Here is a 17,633-nt window from a genome sequence, read left to right as displayed (position 1 = left end):
ATTCTCTTGGATTTATCTTAAAAATGATTTTAATTATTACTAATTTGATAACTTTATTTCTTCTCCCTGAATAGCATGAACGCAATATTATCCACAGAGATATTAAAGCAGAAAATGTGTTTTGTGGTACAAGAGGAGTCGTAAAACTCGGCGACTTTGGTTTCAGTACAAGAGTTGCAGGTATTCATTTATTGTTTGACCATTGATAGATTACATGATATTGTGATACTTCCTCATTAAATGTGTTTTATAGGTTAAAGTCCTGCAAATAAAAAAACCTTTATTGCTACTGGTTATCTTGAGAGTTTAATACTCAATCTAACTTTGAGCATCGCCGTCCAGCGTCCTCTCAACTCCCAGTCTCAGCCATTTTTGGAAAGTTCTTCATCTTATACAATGCTACCTACCGTCTTCCTTGTGTACACTGCCTTGCTTTCCTTGGCCATATTTGAATCACGCCATTAATCAACAACGGCCGGCTCTTACCTTGTGCGTTAGTCGGAAGCGACTCATATTGCACCAGTGCTATCTATTATATTTCTAATATTAACATTTCTATCTAATATTTCATATAGATCTGCTTGCCAAGTGCGATATTCATATTCCAACATCGTATAGCAGAACTGCCTGGGCTACGTCCATCAGCAGGCGGAACCTATTGATTGAATCCGAATAATACATATCAAAGATTTTACTCTTGATAGTACACTCTTGATTTCCTCCATTCTTACTTGTCTCTGATATTCATTCATTTTCAAAGTTTGATTGATTAAGTTTGTGTAGAAAATTTAATTTCTTCTTAAAAAAATCTTATCTCCCTAATTCTGAAGTTAAAAAAGCGACATGCAAGAAAGTAAAACAAGCTTTATTTGATTAATTATATACAAAGCTAATGACTGACAACTTTACAGAACAAAATTTTTGTATTTGAAATTAGTAATTTTAGTTACCGATTTGACTAATAAATAACTTACTTATTTGACCAATATAACTTACTTTGATTAGATTTTCACTTTTATAAAAACAATTTTTTGTGAAAAGTTTGTTAAAATCAATAAATTCTATTAATTGATCCTATTTTTAATAGCTAACGAAGATCTACGTACCTTCTGCGGTTCACCACCATACGCTGCTCCAGAACTGTTTAGAGATGAAAGCTACAGCGGACGTCCAGTGGATATTTGGGCACTTGGAGTACTGTTATTTTTTATGACCACCGGGCACATGCCATTCCCAGCAGATTCTATTGCTGGCCTCAAAAGAAGTATTTTATTAGGAGTAATCACAGCACCTGCGCACCTTACACTACCATGTCGCACCCTAATACGTCAGTATTATTCTGTTTAATAAAACTAAAAAAAAAAATGTAAATGTAAATGATTGAAGTAAAGTCTCTCCTGATTTAAATAATATAATTACAAAAACTTTCCTGCCCGTTTTATTTAAACCTTCAGTCCTAAGACACCGAAAAACTCGATTTCATTGTCGTAACCCATTTTTTATCACTGAATAGCAATCTTCAGAATTCAGAATAATATTTTTAAAATTTTTTGGGTTTCCGAAAAGGAGTTTCACCAAAAACTGACCAGTGCGTTAGTATAATAAGAAACGCATGCTGCGTTGAAGGCACTGAATTAATTATTTTCACTTCTAGTCTAGTGTTAGAAGTTCTAGGAGACTCGAAGAATTGGTCGCTGTTAAAGATTTTCCCCTGGTTTTGGTGCCGAGTTGTATGGGGAATTCGGGTAACGAAGTCGGGTTGGCCTAAGTCATAATTAGTCCCGAACCAGCTGTTCTCGTTTGTCTGATAAATTCTGAGAATCCGGTTGTGGTCGACCACGCAGCATTCAGTTTTATTGATGAGCTCTGCGGACTGCCGGCAGTTAAATTTTTTTTGGGCCCTTCCTGGTGGATAATGAAGTGCTACAGAGTCTGTCACAGTCCTCTCTCAGACCATTCGGTTGGCAAACCACCTGGCTTTGGGGGTAAGTACTGCCAAAAAAAGTGCTCATGCCCGGTCCTTTCTAAGGAGTTGGCTTGGACGGAGGAAAAACTCCTATGCATCTTATGACGGATAGAGAAGGTTAAGTGATGGATCCTTGGTAGGAATTGATTGATGGTGGAGTAGCTAGGCCTGTTTTCCTTTAGGTTGTCGTTTGATTTATACTTGCAGCTGTGAATTTTAGAAGGCATACGCCCGGGTCTGGATTTTCATCCTAGAATCGGTCTACAGCTGTTATTGTGTTTTTAGAGTAGCTCAGAATAAATAAATAAATAAAAATAGGTCACGGTGGTTTTAGGTTTTGTAGAGGTTCCCTTCCCACTGACGAATAATAACAATAAAGGCACCTAAAAACTTCCGAGAGATCTACAATGTTGTGGTCAATGTGATGATGCTCTCATTGCGTAAGTCTAGATTTGAAAAATATGCTACAAAGGCAGATTGAAGTTCTTTTACGAGTATATTTACTTAGTACTAAGTAGCATGTTATATTCTCTTTAATAGTGCATAATTTTTTTCATCTATTTATTGAAGGCTTCCATATTAATTCGTAACCCCTTTTGCTTTTCATTAAAATTAAATGTACATACATTTTTTATATCTGTAATGAATTTATTCATAATTTTTCGATATCTAGACATTTGTAAAAATAAATTCAATTGGTAATAATTTAAATACCAAAGCTGTGAATATAATCTTATGACAAGAAGTAATAAACCTCAGCGAAATAATTTATTTAGATATTTACATCAAGCAATTCAATTTATTTTTATTACTAATTATTTTCTAGGTGGTATCCTTCGACAAACACCCAAAGATAGATTTTCAGTAGACCAAATAGCTGGATCCGAATGGATGCAAGGTACGACTGTCGCCGAAGGCACTTGCGAACGATGGATTACTACACCTTCAGTGGGAGTAAGTTTCAGTTCTAAGATTAGTTTGCCACTAATTTGTTCATTAAACTTTCTCGTGATGTGTAGTTCTTGTTAATAAGGAAGCTATTCTTGTTAAAATCTATTCAGACCCCAACAGAGAAGTTGTCAGCGGAAGAAAAAGCTGCTAGGGAAAAACTTGAAAGCCTAGGTATAACACAAAACATGCTTGAAAATGAAATGATACAGGGAGCAAGAAGTCCAGTAATAGCATCTTATAGGATAGTAATTCACAGATTGCAAACAGTAACTCAACAACCTGCCGTACAACCAACTAAACCTCAAAAGTCTCGAGCATGTTGTATATTATAGCAACTTTATTCACATTTCGGAGTTTGCGATTTGAAATATCCATGTCATATTAATGAATATTTTGGATTCCTAATTGTATTGTTTATAATTTAAATCGCCAAAGATGAAATGTATGAAGTTTAAATGTAATTAATTATAGAAACAGTATTGTTGTAACATATTTTTCTACGTATTACCAAAAAAAAAAGTTGCTCATTCAAATTGGTTTATTTCTCATATTTAATAAAAGTTATTTTATATAATTTGTATAAATTGTTTTGTAAGAACCTAATTAGAGCTTTTCTACTTGTATATAAAGTTAAAATCATAAAGAAAATGCCAAGCCTCAGAGTATTTGATGGTAGAAATGGATCTGAATATTCCATTTTAGTGATAGAATTAGAAATCTTTATAAAATAAATAAAAGAACCATTTTTTGAACATGTTGATACAAAAAAATATTTGTTTATTTCTAAAAGAATAGTTGTGCATTTTACAATTGTAATGTGTATAGGCATACTAGAAAAAATTAATATATCTACATAACAAGAGACCAATACAAAATAATAAATTTAGTGTGACAATAAGAATTGCACAGTTTTTAAATCTTTTGTATATATTGTATTTGGTAAAATTAAAAAAAAAAAACTAAGATATTTATTTTAAGTTGTATTTTTTAATTTATAAATAAAATAATACAATTAGCAATCAACTGTTTAGAATTTTTAATAGTTTCAAAACAAAACCTTATTTCAGCAGATTGTAATAGATGATTAATCTTTTGCTAAACTAAAAAACAAATGTTTTTTGTGATATCTATTCACTACTCATTGATTTCTTTTGATTTCCATTTTCTTTTAGGAGCCTTTTATAGCTCTAACCTGTGATGGAAACTTTCAAAAATATAGGATGAAAAAGAAACACACTTCCCTTTCACTTAAATAGCAACTGACAATTTTTTCAAACTGAAATTTTTATTATAATTTTGGGAACATTGAGGTGCGGTCAAGTTGGGTCTTAGCCGTGTAAAAATATGGCATTCATCGGACTCCTAAAATACTTTTGTACGGGAAAAAAGTTTTATATAAATGTAAGCTCTATACATGAAGATAGTACAGGAATAACTGTTGGAGACCTATAGTAGTAAATATCTAAAAACTTCTACCTACGTACATCTGTTATTTGGATTTTAAATAAAAAGTTATGACTTATCTAGGTTAATAAATGGCATTACAAACATTGATTCTGTTGTTTGCTCACACACTGTCAGAATTTGAGAATGAGAACATATGAAATTTAAAACTACTTCAAATTCAAGTGTCCTAGATAAATTGCAACAGTGTAGTCTCGCTGCAGTAAGCGAGCGTTTAAATTGATTAAACAGTAGATAAAAATGGCAATTCAGAACGAGAATACGAATGTGCACTAAACATACCAAATGGTTTTATTATTGTGCAGAAATATGTAAGACAGTTAAATGATATGTTGATCACAGGTTTTGATGGACAGTCTTTGTCTTTTAAATTATAACCTTCCTAATAGGAAAGAGTTGATCTAACAGGTTAGACCGTTGTGACCCCTCGTGGAGATCCCCAGTTTGACTAGAGCAGCCCCTGGGAATTTCTTTTCTTGGGGCAGACTCTTTCTTGCGATGATGAACAATGTTGTTTGTAAGAAGAGAACATTGTAAAATCAACGTTACACAACTTTCTACGATGATGACACACATCGCAGTCATCAGGAGGTTTATTTGCCAACGCTCTAGCAGTGACCGGATCTACATCATCAAGAAACCTATTATTTTCAGATTAAAGTTACTCAACTAAGGTAATTTTCAAAACTTTTTCGAGGGAGAGACTAAAGTTACTGAATCTTTTTTGCTAAGAGCCAAAATTATTGCCTACATTCTATTCTGTTTCTGTTAATTATATGTAATATATTAATAAAACCATTGTGCTAGGTGATCGTTTATTCAAGTTCTTCTTGATCAGGCGGATTTTGAATAAAAGTAGGCAAAAGGAGGTCTTAATTTGTTCCTTCTTGAACTTACTTTTATGTGCAACAGAAGCAGAATGCCTAGAAATGCTGAAATAAAATGAAAATAAATTAATATTAATGCAGGAAGTTTTTAAATTTTATTTTTACTCGAGTTTTTTCAGAAGTAAAGTTGAATCGGTCATTAAAATTATAATAAGTAGTAAAAATAAAAGAATGATTAAATGTATGAGTGGATTATCAATTGATTATTTTTCCTGCAATATTAGTTTTCAATAAAAAGACAAAACACAGAAGCTGGGAAAACACGGGCTAGTCAAAATCAAGAGTCCTTTATCCCTCACAATCGTGGTATAAACCGAAAAAATTGTGATTATTTACAAATTACAACTCATTTCTTTTATTAAATTGATTAAATAATCAGGCATTACTTAAGCTAAAGTTTCAGAGAAAAGACTGAAAATAAAAAATACTTTCAAGAAGAGTCTGTGTCTGCATCAATATAGGTCCATCCATACTTTAGTGGAGAAGAGTTATATTAAAGAAATAGTCTGCAAGGGCGTCAATGAAAAAGAAATGCTTCAGTCATTAAACAAAAGAAGTGGCCGGTATTTTCCACTAAAATTTTGGTAGTATATTTTGGAGAAAACAATCATTATTAATACCAACAAATTGGATTTTTCCAGCATTAATATTGGTTAGTGACGGGTTAATGTGTAATCAAAACCCAAAACAAAAAATAAATAATTACCTAAAATGAACGGAAGAAATAACAATGTCATTTGTTCAATGAGAGCAAATTTACTCATATTATCAATTGTTTCAATGTTGATCGATAGAATCTTCGTTACATTGAGTGGAATATTTGAATAAGGTTTGTGCAAATTAACATAATCACTCTTGTCAGTGATCTGTTTGTTCACAACAACAGACGGTGGTACTGGTGGAGGTAGCATGTAATTGATATCATCAAAATAATTCACGTCTGAAACTGAAGTTTCACAATCTGATGGTTTATTTACTTTCGGAGGTTCGCAGAAACCTATTCCTTTTTCTTCTTTAGCGTATTTGTCTGGAACTTCTACAAAAGGATTGCTGTTAAAACCGTTCGATAAAATTCTTATTACTTTGGATCCATACTGAGGCGGTGTCCCTGCAGTGTAATTCAAACATTGATACAAAATACCTAAAATCAGGCAATACCTAAAATATATACAAAAACAACTTAGTTTACAATTTTGGAAACATACTGTTGACTACTCACTTATCATAAAAATCCCATTAAAATATTCAAATTCCTTGAAAAATTTTAGCATTATTTGTTATCTCTTAAAAGCTAAAGTCAAATATTTTTTTGTAACATATGATATTTTATTAATTTATTAAAGAAATAATTTATTACAGCAAATCGATACATTTTAAAATAGCGAAATAGTTATGAATATGATTTAAAAGATTTCTCTTAAACACTTTACAAATTTATTAGAATTTTTTTGAAGTTTATTAGATTTGTTAACGACCCCCTTTTTTTTTTGTTTGGTCTGATCAAACTGATGTTTTTCAACAATTATTCAAGGCAGTTGAGGTTTTTTCCAAAAATATATTTGTTTTATTATCTAACCATTTATAAAAATAAAAACATTTTGATGTACCTACAGATCAGAGGTAGCCAACTCGCGACCTTCGGGTGCATGTGATCCGCCTTGAATAATTTTATTGCCCGCGAGGTTCATCCAAATTTTTCAAAAATTTTTTATTATCTCCAAATCAAACTGATTGACTTACAATGTAGTAATGAACTAAAACTCATTTTTGAAAATAAATTTTTATAACACCTATGACATAAATGAATAATTTTCTAATTTGAGAAATCTGGGACAAAAAGTTGTGAGCGCAGTTGGATCAACTTACACCTATGAATCGTTTTTTTCGAATATGAAATTTTTAACTTATCACCTAATTTAGAGACACTCTACAAACTTTCCAAAAATATGTAAAATTATAGTACTCATTTACCTTTACTTTCGAGCAAAATTTCAGCTTCCTAGCTGTATTTGTGAAGGAGATATAAGGTGATAAAGTTTGGGAGTTTTATATTCACTTCATTTTCGAATTGCTGTTATCCTTTCCTATTGATATAATTTCTTGGAAAATTTGGACTGTTAAAGTACTCATCTTACTCTTCAATGGTGTACCACTCCCGCTTTCTAGATCAACTTTTGAATGAAATATAAGGTGATAATTTTTTGGAGCTTTACATTTCCTTCATATTTCTAATTGCTGTATCTCCTGTCCTATTGGTGTAATCCTTACATTTACCTAACGTGCAACATTAAGTATATTTGCTCTTACATCACCAATTTAGTTACTTCTGCACATAGAAGTCTTTATTTAATTACGGAACGGATTAGATGAGTGGTAAGTGAAGTACACTCTCTCGTCGATTGGTCAGAAAAGTGAAGAGCTGTCTTGTGTTTAGTCGGAATGCTATCGATATTTCGCCGTTGATAGTGCCATGGTAACCTCTAAACATAAACATCTAAAAAAATTCCCAAGAAAAGATCAGTCTATTTTGAATATATTAAAAGGCTATGTTGCTAGTAAGTTGGTTAAAAGTGCATCATTCTGCTGTGCCAATTGTTTTATTTAGTTTAATAATTATGTTTCTGTGAAATAAAGTTTATTGAAGTCAATACATTTTATGCTATTCGTTAAAGACATGAAAGACTATTATGAATTATATCTTTATGATAAATTGTGTATCAAAGAAACCTGTCATCCAAATGAAGATATTAAAAAGATTATAAGAAATGCTGTGTACGTTGTATTATGGTAATATTGTTTTTTTAAATAAATAAATCTAAACTATTGTATTTATATATCTGTTTTAGAGTTACTGGAGATTTATGTTTTGGAGGAAGCCCTCTTTCCTTGAAAACTTGTAAAATACTTTCTGAGATAATGCGAAAATCAAGCAGTATCCGCTTTGCTGATTTCTCGGACTGCTTGCTAAGCCCAGATGCTCTTGGCTTAATAATTGAAAGCATTACTTGTAATCAAAACATTAAAGAGTTAAATCTCTTTGGCAATAACATAAAAAATGAAAATGTACCTTTAATAGGAAAATTGCTATCAAGAAATGCGTCTATTGAAACGTAAGCTATTAATTTAAAAATTAAGTAAAATGTTTGTGAGAAAGTGTAAGCTACTGCACCGATGTTATATTGTGATCGCTCATCGAAAGCGTGAACTAAAATTTCCCTCTCTATTTTAGACTTATCTTGAAGTGGAATAGTTTTGGTGAATCAGTAAAATGCTTTTCTGCATTTTGCGACGGACTTGCGAAAAACGAATCCTTACAGCGCCTAGATCTAAGAAATAATGAGCTTTGTGAAAATTGTATTAACCATTTGGCCAATGCTCTGAAAAACAACGCTTCACTTAAACATTTAGGCAAGTACTTTTTTAAATGTATGTTATATTTGTTTAAAATATCTGATCTCTTTCAACAGTTTCTTTTTAAGAAATGTGTAAACATTTTTAAGAACGCAATACTGTGAAAAGTGGCGAGTACCATAAAAAGGGAACAGTCTGCGATCACGAAGTGTCAGGGGTTGGTTTTATCACTTTTGTGTTTTATTACAACGGATCTAAAATTGCAAAGTCCTATAACAACATGTTAAATTTCGAGTCCATGTTTTATTTCAATCGATTTAAAAATATTAACAAGTATAGACTTTTCACGTTTCCGAGGATGAATATATTTATAATATAAATAAATATATATAAAATATATTTTAATTAAAATTCTCTTTCTGGATTCTATGGACAATATAAGCAGGTAGGAGAGTCGAAATGTAGAAATATCCCTTATTTAACAAAAAAGTCCATACATTTTCGTTAATAAAATTCTACATTCGTAATCCAATAGTGAAATAAGTGATGGGAAATGTTTTTGAGGATTGTTTTGAGTAGGCGGCAACATTGAGGGTCCTTTTGTCTGTATTCGAGCTCTCTGTTTATTTTATAAAATTTCATGAAAGTGGGAATTTCAAATTTAATCAGAGTTCTAGGAAAAGTTTCATTAATGTTAATAATATTTTAATTATTCTATAATATTATTTTTATCGTAATATAAGATTAATAATTTGTGTAGTTATTTCTTAGATTTAAGATGGAATAATATAAGCAATGGAGGTGCCAAATATTTACTACAAGCTTTAGAAGAGAATAGTTCTTTAAAAAATATACTTCTTGAAGGAAATCATATTCATTCGGAACTTAGGTTTGCAATAGGTATGTCAGCTGCAATTCATCAGTCCTATATTATTTCAGTCTAAGTTACTAATTATAAAAAGTTGCATATAATAATAGAATATTCATTTTTTAGTAATTTGCAATGTTGCCTTTTTTTTAAGAAAAATGTTTAAAAGATAATTTAAATCTTAGTGAAAAGAATGTGGAATATGAGAAGAGGGTAGATTTGTTAAAGGCAAGAATTCAAGCTCTCGAACTAACACATGATCAAAATTTAGAAATTGTAAAGGAAGCTGCTGAAAAACGAGTAATGTAAGGCAGTGTGTAAAATGAAATATTTTTTGAAAGATTGTTATTTTTTTTAATTATTTTGCATAACAATTATATTCTAGAGATTCCCAGAAAAGGCTTGCAGATCTAGCGAATGAAATTTCGCAATACCGAAAAACGATTCAAAATTTGGAAGAAAAAGTTTCAACCCTTAATTCAAATTTGATTCATGAAAAACAGAAGTCTGCAGTTATGGAAGAGGTGTTGAAAGATCGAGAAAAACAGTATAGCGATCTTTCTCTAGAATATCAGTCTTCCGACAAAGCGTTAAAAAAAGTAAATTATAAACATATTTCTCGTGCCTGTAGGTTCAAGTTTGTAGAAGTAACCAGCCTGATTAATTACAATGCTAACATATCAAGTATGCTTTAATCTTCGTGCAATCTTCTTTTTAAAGAACTCGTGTTTATCAATCCAATATTTAAAGGAGCAAATGATTACTTCTCTTATCTACATTAAACGTAACTGTTTCTTTCGTCCCTGCAACTCTTTCAGATGGAGAACAATCTCTAAAGGGACAGAATGATTACGCTGTATATCACAGTCGAAATTCGTTATGTTGCTTTTAACTGACACCTAACCTTGTAAAATCTAATATGGTCTATAAATGCCAACGCAAAAAATAATAATAATAATAATAATAAAATAAATAAATAAAGTAAAAAAAACCTCGTTCAAATTTTCCAATAATGAATGACATGTGGCTATAAGTAACCATGTTTTTAGTTTTTGTTGCATAAATTTTAATTTTAAGTTTTAAATCAGGCGTTACATGAAAAAGAACTCGAACATCTAAAGATAAATGCACTTGCTCATGAGAAGTTGTCTCAGGAGAAAGAACTATTGGCTAAAGTTGAAGCGGAACTTGAAGCTGAGAAATTTAAAAATACAAGTTTAATAAATGAAATTTCTTGGGAAAAGAATAAAGTTGAAGCGACTATTAAGCAGAAAACAGGTAATTTGTCTACAAACTTTTATTCTATACTTTAAATTGGACTTAATCACATTTGTTAATTATAAATGCCAGTATTTACTCCCATTTTGATGGCGAATGTTGTTTTGAATTAAATAAATTTTATTATACTATTAAAAATTTAAACAACTTTTATACTTTAACTGAGAGAGGAGATAATGTGTAATACCGCATGCTGTTTTTCAAATTTGAGACTTGATCCGAAATACATACTTATAAGGTATCTTAAGTTACCAATAAAATGTTATTTGCAAATCGTATGCATATTTATATATAAATATAGCTTTCGAAAATTGGTGGTTGGAAGTTAAGGCCCGCTTGGAAAAATAGGCGATTACATTACAGCTATTGAATTTTTAACATTTTTATTACTATATTTTTTTTTTTTTTTTTTTGGCGCATCAACAGCTGAGGTCATTAGCGCCCGGAGCTTTTTCCAGTGCACTGCCGGCCTCCGGACAGTGTTCTCTCGTTACAGACAACACTGTCCATCACCGGACAGTGAGCTGTAAGAAGCTCCTAGGAAGAGAAAATCTAAGGGTCAGCTGCTGGATTCGAACCCGGGACCTCCGCGTGGGAGTCCAGTATGCTAACCTCATAGCTAATCCCTTCCCTATATTATTACTATATTATTTTTAATTTAAATTGGCTTTGTCATTCTTTGTAGGGATGGAATAGATTCATTAATTTATATTTATATTATTTGGTTTTATTTTTTGTTTGTAATGTACAATTCGTTAGAAACTCTTGAAATTGAAAGAGACATGTGGCGCAAGAAGGTTGATGAATTGGAATCATCCTACAGTGCCCAGATACAAAGAATGAAATCTTTGGCTTTAGACAAACAACAGAGTTTAGAAAACACTATCATGGAACTTTCAGAAAAACAGGTTTTACTTTTCTAAATGATTCATTGAAGTAATTAGCACTTCTTTATTATTTTAATTAGTATTTCATTGCCAAGCACAATTATTTTTTTACATAAATTATAATAATTTTTAATGACTGCTTGATTGATTTTTTTTTATCTGGTTTAAAATATTTTTTTTCTATCCCTAAAGTAGAAGTGGGATACTGCGAAGTAGGCTGATCCTGAACTCAGCATCCAGATCCAGAACTATGCAGGTTCAATGCAGTTCTTTTCCCTACTCTAATACTGGGACACCAAACTTGAAAAATCATTAGACCAATAGAGGCCCTTATTCCCATCATATTTTATCAAGTATATTTTACTATTTGCACATTGTTAACTATGACGTAAATAAAATGGTATTGCTATGACATAAACAATGTTCACTTTTTACACATAAACAGTGTTCACAATACACTTTGGATGTTAAAGAACTTTCATATGAAAACATAAGTATTTCAAGATGTTAAAGTTTATTAATTCCATAAAAATTAACTTTTAAATTAAACATTAATTAATGGTAGGTGATGAAGTGAGTCTTGTGGTAAATTCACTAAAACAAAAAATACAGATTTGTACATTTACTGAAAATCTTGTCATCCAAAAAAACTATCGATCAAATTAAAAAATAAGGGTAATTAGGAAAATTAACAAGTTTATCATTAAAAAAGAGAATCTCTAGAGTTTTGTGAATTTTTTCATAAAAGGCTGTATGAGATCTTAATAATGATTTGTACCTCAATAAACCAATTACGTTTCTCGTCTCAGTTGATGAACTATAATGTTAACATTATTTTAGTGTATCTTAGATTATTTATCTCCTAAAGTCCCCAGTATACGAGGGTCGTTTGAAAAGTCCGTGCAAAAATAAAAACTACTTAATTTTTTGGGGTAAACCTTTTTTATTTTTCAACATAGTCTCCTTTTAGGCTTATACACTTCGTCCAACGCTGCTCTAGTTTGTTGATCTCTTCCGAATAATAGGATTTGTCCAAATACGAAAAATAGCCATTCGTTTCTGCAATCACCTCCTCGTTTGAATAAAATCTTTTTCCCGCCAGCCATTTCTTCATATTGGGGAACAAATAGTAGTCCGAGGGAGCCAAGTCTGGAGAATAGGGGGGATGTGAAACGAGTTGGAACCCTATTTCCATTTTGTGACCACAACTGCTGAGGTGTGAGCTGGTGCGTTGTCGTGATGGAAAAGGACTTTGTTGTGGGCCAATCGTGGCCGTTTTTCTTGCAGCTCGGTTTTCAAACGGTCCAATAACGATGAATAATATGCACCTGTAATAGTTTTACCCTTTTCCAGATAGTCGATGAGGAATATTCCTTGCGAATCCCAAAAGACAGTCGCCATAATCTTTCCGGCCGAAGGAACGGTCTTCGCCTTTTTTGGCGCAGATTCCCCCTTGGTAACCCATTGGTTAGATTGTCCTTTGGTCTCAGGAGTGTAGTGATGTATCCATGTTTCATCCACAGTGACGAAACGACGCTTAAAGTCCTGCGGATTCTTCTGGAACAGCTGCAAACCGTCCCTGCAACACTTCACACGATTTCGTATTTGGTCAAGCGTGAGCAATCGCGGCACCCATCTTGCGGATAGCTTTGTCATGTCCAAATGTTGATGCAAAATATTATTTACCCGTTCATTCGAGATGCCCACAGCACTAGCAATCTCACTCACCTTCACTCTTCTGTCATCCATCACCATATCATGGATTTTATCAATGATTTCTGGAGTAGTAACCTCAACAGGGCGTCCAGAACGTTCAGCGTCACTTGTGCCCATATGGCCACTCCGAAAATTTTGAAACCACTAATAAACTGTTCTAATCGAAGGTGCAGAGTCACCATAATGTTTATCAAGCTTCTCTTTAGTCTCCTGAGGCGTTTTGCCTTTCAAAAGTAGTGTTTAATCAACACACGAAATTCTTTTTCGTCCATTTTTTGAAAATCACTCGACTTCCTCGATTCAAACGAATGCCAAACAAAAAGAAATAGACCGATCTGGCTGAAACTTGGTGTGTGTTCTTCCAAGAGATGCTACTAACTAAACATAACCTCGATACGCGCCAGTGGTGCTATCTCTCTGACTTTGCACGGACTTTTCAAACGACTTTCAAACTTCTGGCCCAAACCAAATATCCTGTTTTCACGAACATATCTAATCTAAATTGCTGTAAAAATAAAAAATAAATAACACTTATAAACGAGAATCCTTTATAGAAAATTTAGGAATTTTTATCATTTACAGGAAAAGAGACAAAATTGTCAAACGGATGTTTTTCAACATTACCCTTTTCGTGCAGTTTTTGACCATCATCACTTATTCAACTGCCGTTTTAATACCTGTCTTTCAGGAAGTGAAAATACTATTCCAAATAATAGTAAATGGTCTCTCGCATCAACTCTTTTGAAACTTATAGCTGGTGTTGGTCTCCCTTTCGATGGTACACAGATAAATAGCCAACCTCACTCATCACTGCCACCCGAACTCTTAAATGCTTCTTTTCTTGATTCAACAAGCTTCTTGTATCGTTCTCATACTCATTATCGTATCTCAAAAATTGTGCTCAGATTGATTCCTTCTATAAAACTCTTGCCTTTTAACTCTGTTCAGAACCCTCTCCCTTAGCCTCCACTTCTTGATAATCCAGTCATTATGGCTCTACTACATTACAAGACCAGTTGAGAATGTTGTGCTAGATTCTTTTCTCGCAAATTCGTCAGTTTTTTAATGTTCTCAATCCCTGAATGTCCATGTATCCAGAGCAGAGACTAGTAATCCTTCTCTGGCGTCTATTATATTTACCTATCAGCTGGGAGTACCAATTGGGTTTATAGTGCCTTAGTGAATAACAGAGAAAATCCTTATATTGTACCATTCGATCTCCTCCAGCACCCGGCAACATTCTGTTTGTCTAAATAACTCCGCTTGAAAAACTGCTGCAAGTTCGCCCCCAATGCTACAGTTCTGATTGTACGTCCTTGGATCCAGAGATCTACCCTTGCTAACGCCTTGAGCTTTTGCCCGGAACCTTCTGTGAAACCATTGACCCCTTACTCCGTTTTTGTAATCCAAAAATTAAAGTCTAATTTCATTACATCCTTGAAAATGTGAAATTCCATTTCTTATTGATCATAATCAATTTTAAGACCAGGATTTTTCACCAGCACGTATGAAAGTAAATTACATTAATATCTACTATACTCTTTTCAAGATGAACAAAAAATGGACGCTTAAACTCTGATACAGATGATAGGTAAAATGATGTTTTGTCTATCTATTTATTTTGGCATTGGTTTTAATGCATGACTTCTTACTCGCTAAGCTCATTGTATTGAATTCTTTATTTTACTTTCGCTATTTACATATTATTGCTGAAATTATTGCTTAAGATTTAATTATTAATACAAAAAAAACATTTTTTTTTATTTTAGGCAAATAATTTGCTAATATTGACAGAACGTTATGAAAGAGTGAAGAAGGAAAAAGCGATGTTAGATGAACAGTTAACTTCATTACACAATAGTGTTATCACATTACAGCGAGAAAATACTTCATTAATCGCACAAATAGCGGAGCCTGCCAGAAAAGTGACTTCTCTTCTTGAGGTATTTTGTTGATTTTATAGCCATGTTAAAATTCAAATAGATTTGTTTATTTATATAGTTTAACTTTATGACTTAATTGCAGGAGTTATCCAATGAAAAATTGAATTCAGAAAACATAAAACAACAAAAACTTCAAGATGAAAAAACTATACATGAATTAAAAAGTGAAGTCGATAAACTTTATACAGAAAATAGTACATTAAGGAAAAAAGAGTCTGAAATTACTACTAGATTTGAAGATGAAATTACAAAATTGAAAGAAAAAAATAGAAATCTTCTAAAGAAACTGGAAAACAAACAACAAAGAATATTTGATATAAGGTGCGAAATCGTTCATTTTTTTATTTTTTTTATTGTTGAGCAACTCATTCTTATTTAGTGCCACACATAACTAAATTTTTTCGAGATCAATTACGATTAGCACAAATTCTGTTGTCTTTAATATTGACATTATGATTTTGTTCCCTTTCATGATAACTTTAAGACTTGATTTTTTTTTTTTTACAAAAACTTAAAAAACAAATTAATTGAATGTTTTATATCATATGATGAATCTGATGGCTGACGAAGGGAGGGGAAAAACAAAAAAATGAAAGATTCTTAGAGTCAAAAGTAATATTTCCTTACGGTTTGCAGAAAAACTCTTTTTGTTCAGGGTACAGGATTTGGAAATGTGTTTTTTTAGCGATGAACTTTCTTACAGATATTAATGAATTCAAATTGAAAAATGCAGCTAATATTTTTGGGGTACTGGAAAAGAAAGAGCTGCTCAAGAAGTGAGAGAAGTTTAGCGAATAAAATAAAAGGAAAATTTCGTGACGATCAAGGTACAGGTTGAAAAACAAAACAAAAAAAATGGTGCCAATTGTCTAGGTGCCACTTCTGCTGATTTTTCTACTGATCCTGTATCTGTCTTTTTTGTCTTTGAGCAAATTCACTGAGTGGCCAACTCAAATTCTCTCCCACCCCTCCATCCAACCAGCTCTGCATCTTGCTCGACTCAGAATGACCTTTATTTCACTTTGAATCTCTCTCTTCTTCGCACCCCTTTCTATTTTCTCTTACTACTTATAATCAATCGAGTCAAAATTTCTATATAGAGTTTCTACAGAATTATAATCTGTATTATAAATATATTCTATGATCGCTTTTTGGTCCTCTGAGTACGGAAAAATTACTTACATATGACACCAGATATTTATTGAATACATTTTTTTATTTAAAAATTAAGTTGTACCTAAATTAAATTTATTTAAAAATTTTGGAGTTGGAATGAGTAGAACAAAGAGATCATTAAGAGAAAGTGGGGGTCAGTGTTAAACCATATTTATTAAATAGTTTAAATTGATGAGATACTTTATAAAGTCCGTATGATATTCAAGCGAAGCATTCTTACAGTTTCCTGAATCATATATACATACTTTTTCGAGTATTTTCGGTAAAAATAAGGTGTTGAAAATTTGAATCGATAGCAATCGTTTCCCCTTACAAGTAACCGAAACCAAAAAGAATGGGAGATGATTAGCACAAGCATCCAATCTTCGTTTTTAAATCGTTTTTGAAATGTTCTGTGTTAAACATACCGAATGAGAGATGTGTAAATCATCACATCAATTAGTGTTGTTTAGGATGCTGATAAGCTTAAGGCGAATAGGTTGAATGAATCTCAGAACCCTATTTTGCACTTTTCACTTCTTACTTTCAAGCACTCATTTATTTCTATTCTTCTTTAATTTTTATTATGTGGAAATGATATGGTTTCAAAAGTAATTCTTTTCTTTAAATCTAGGGTTAAAGAAAAAGAAAGAATGAAAATGCTCCACTCAGCAGTTAACAAATATTTGGAAAGGTTAAGCCCTTCTCCAGTGTCGTCCCAAGAAAGCTGATAGTTTATTTTTGCTCAATGTTAATTAAATGTTGGTACTTTTAATGTGAACTCAACTAATTATATAATTTTCTAAGTTATGTTTTTGTATGTTATGCCAATAAGAATTACATATCTCTTAAATTAAATAATCATTACTTTGGATACTTCCTTCTGAGTCTCCTTTAATTAAATATTGATTTATCTCAATAAAATAGATGGAGTCTGACCTGCGTTTCTAAGTCTTACTTTTATTATATTAATCTTAAGTAAAACCAATAAAGTTGAATCTTTAACTGAAAGTGGCATGTACAAAATTCTCACACTTTTTAGATAAAAAAAATATTGTACATTATTTAACTGATTCCTCATTCAATTGATAGAAATATATACTTTTTAAAAGAATACATACATTTATTACTCTACGGCTAATGCAATTATATTCAAGCAATAAGGCA

The 17,633-nt window shown here is 31.9% G+C and overlaps 3 protein-coding genes across 13 annotated transcripts in view; 2 read left to right on the top strand and 1 right to left on the bottom strand.

Moving 5' to 3' along the window:
* Positions 1–3,940, top strand: part of LOC141449656 (serine/threonine-protein kinase NIM1-like) — a 112,575-nt gene extending 108,635 nt beyond the window's left edge. For 7 of the 8 annotated variants that reach the window (XM_074119282.1, XM_074119278.1, XM_074119277.1 and 4 more), the window contains 4 exons: positions 75–180; positions 1,088–1,327; positions 2,793–2,920; positions 3,028–3,940. In XM_074119282.1, coding sequence (XP_073975383.1) covers positions 75–180; positions 1,088–1,327; positions 2,793–2,920; positions 3,028–3,249 — 696 coding nt within the window. In that variant the 3' untranslated portion in view covers positions 3,250–3,940. Of the gene's footprint in view, positions 1–74; positions 181–1,087; positions 1,328–2,792; positions 2,921–2,999 lie in introns of all 8 variants that reach the window. The other variant, XM_074119281.1, reaches the window with a different exon arrangement.
* Positions 3,941–4,080: 140 nt separating this feature from the next.
* Positions 4,081–17,327, top strand: LOC141449654 (uncharacterized). 4 transcript variants are annotated; one of them, XM_074119274.1, is made up of 11 exons: positions 4,081–5,055; positions 8,115–8,378; positions 8,498–8,676; positions 9,391–9,519; positions 9,642–9,792; positions 9,873–10,086; positions 10,576–10,765; positions 11,525–11,673; positions 15,138–15,311; positions 15,394–15,632; positions 17,101–17,327. In XM_074119274.1, the coding sequence occupies exons 2-11, from the start codon at positions 8,185–8,187 to the stop codon at positions 17,195–17,197; spliced, it is 1,716 nt and encodes a 571-aa protein (XP_073975375.1). In that variant the 5' UTR covers positions 4,081–5,055; positions 8,115–8,184; the 3' UTR covers positions 17,198–17,327. The 4 variants fall into 4 exon arrangements, with proteins under 4 accessions (XP_073975375.1, XP_073975374.1, XP_073975373.1 ...); XM_074119273.1 differs by lacking the exons at positions 4,081–5,055; positions 17,101–17,327 and adding exons at positions 7,257–8,040; positions 16,015–16,138; XM_074119272.1 differs by lacking the exon at positions 4,081–5,055 and adding an exon at positions 7,259–8,040.
* Positions 5,180–6,612, bottom strand: LOC141449657 (uncharacterized). The gene is made up of 3 exons (XM_074119285.1): positions 6,488–6,612; positions 5,975–6,409; positions 5,180–5,313 (listed from the first exon to the last, which is right to left on the bottom strand). Exons 1-3 carry the CDS (start codon positions 6,537–6,539, stop codon positions 5,216–5,218), a joined length of 585 nt encoding a protein of 194 aa, XP_073975386.1. The 5' UTR covers positions 6,540–6,612; the 3' UTR covers positions 5,180–5,215.
* Positions 17,328–17,633: the final 306 nt, after the last annotated feature.

This window comes from Rhodnius prolixus, unplaced genomic scaffold (genome assembly GCF_049639745.1).
Source record: "Rhodnius prolixus isolate KJV_2025 unplaced genomic scaffold, Rpr scaffold_2, whole genome shotgun sequence".
NCBI classification, from domain to species: Eukaryota; Metazoa; Arthropoda; class Insecta; order Hemiptera; family Reduviidae; genus Rhodnius; species Rhodnius prolixus.
Note: the sequence above shows the minus strand (reverse complement) of the source record. Positions and strands in the feature narration are given on the sequence as shown.

Coding starts and splice junctions, on each gene's coding strand:
- LOC141449657 (XM_074119285.1), bottom strand. CDS start 6,539: ATGCTAAAATTTTTCAAGGAATTTGAATATTTTAATGGGATTTTTATG. Junction 6,410..6,487: donor TAATGGGATTTTTATGATAA/GTGAGTAGTCAA, acceptor GCCTGATTTTAG/GTATTTTGTATCAATGTTTG. Junction 5,314..5,974: donor ATTTCTTCCGTTCATTTTAG/GTAATTATTTAT, acceptor ATTTTATTTCAG/CATTTCTAGGCATTCTGCTT.
- LOC141449654 (XM_074119272.1), top strand. CDS start 7,925: ATGCTATTCGTTAAAGACATGAAAGACTATTATGAATTATATCTTTAT. Junction 9,520..9,641: donor GGAACTTAGGTTTGCAATAG/GTATGTCAGCTG, acceptor CTTTTTTTTAAG/AAAAATGTTTAAAAGATAAT. Junction 10,766..11,524: donor GACTATTAAGCAGAAAACAG/GTAATTTGTCTA, acceptor ACAATTCGTTAG/AAACTCTTGAAATTGAAAGA.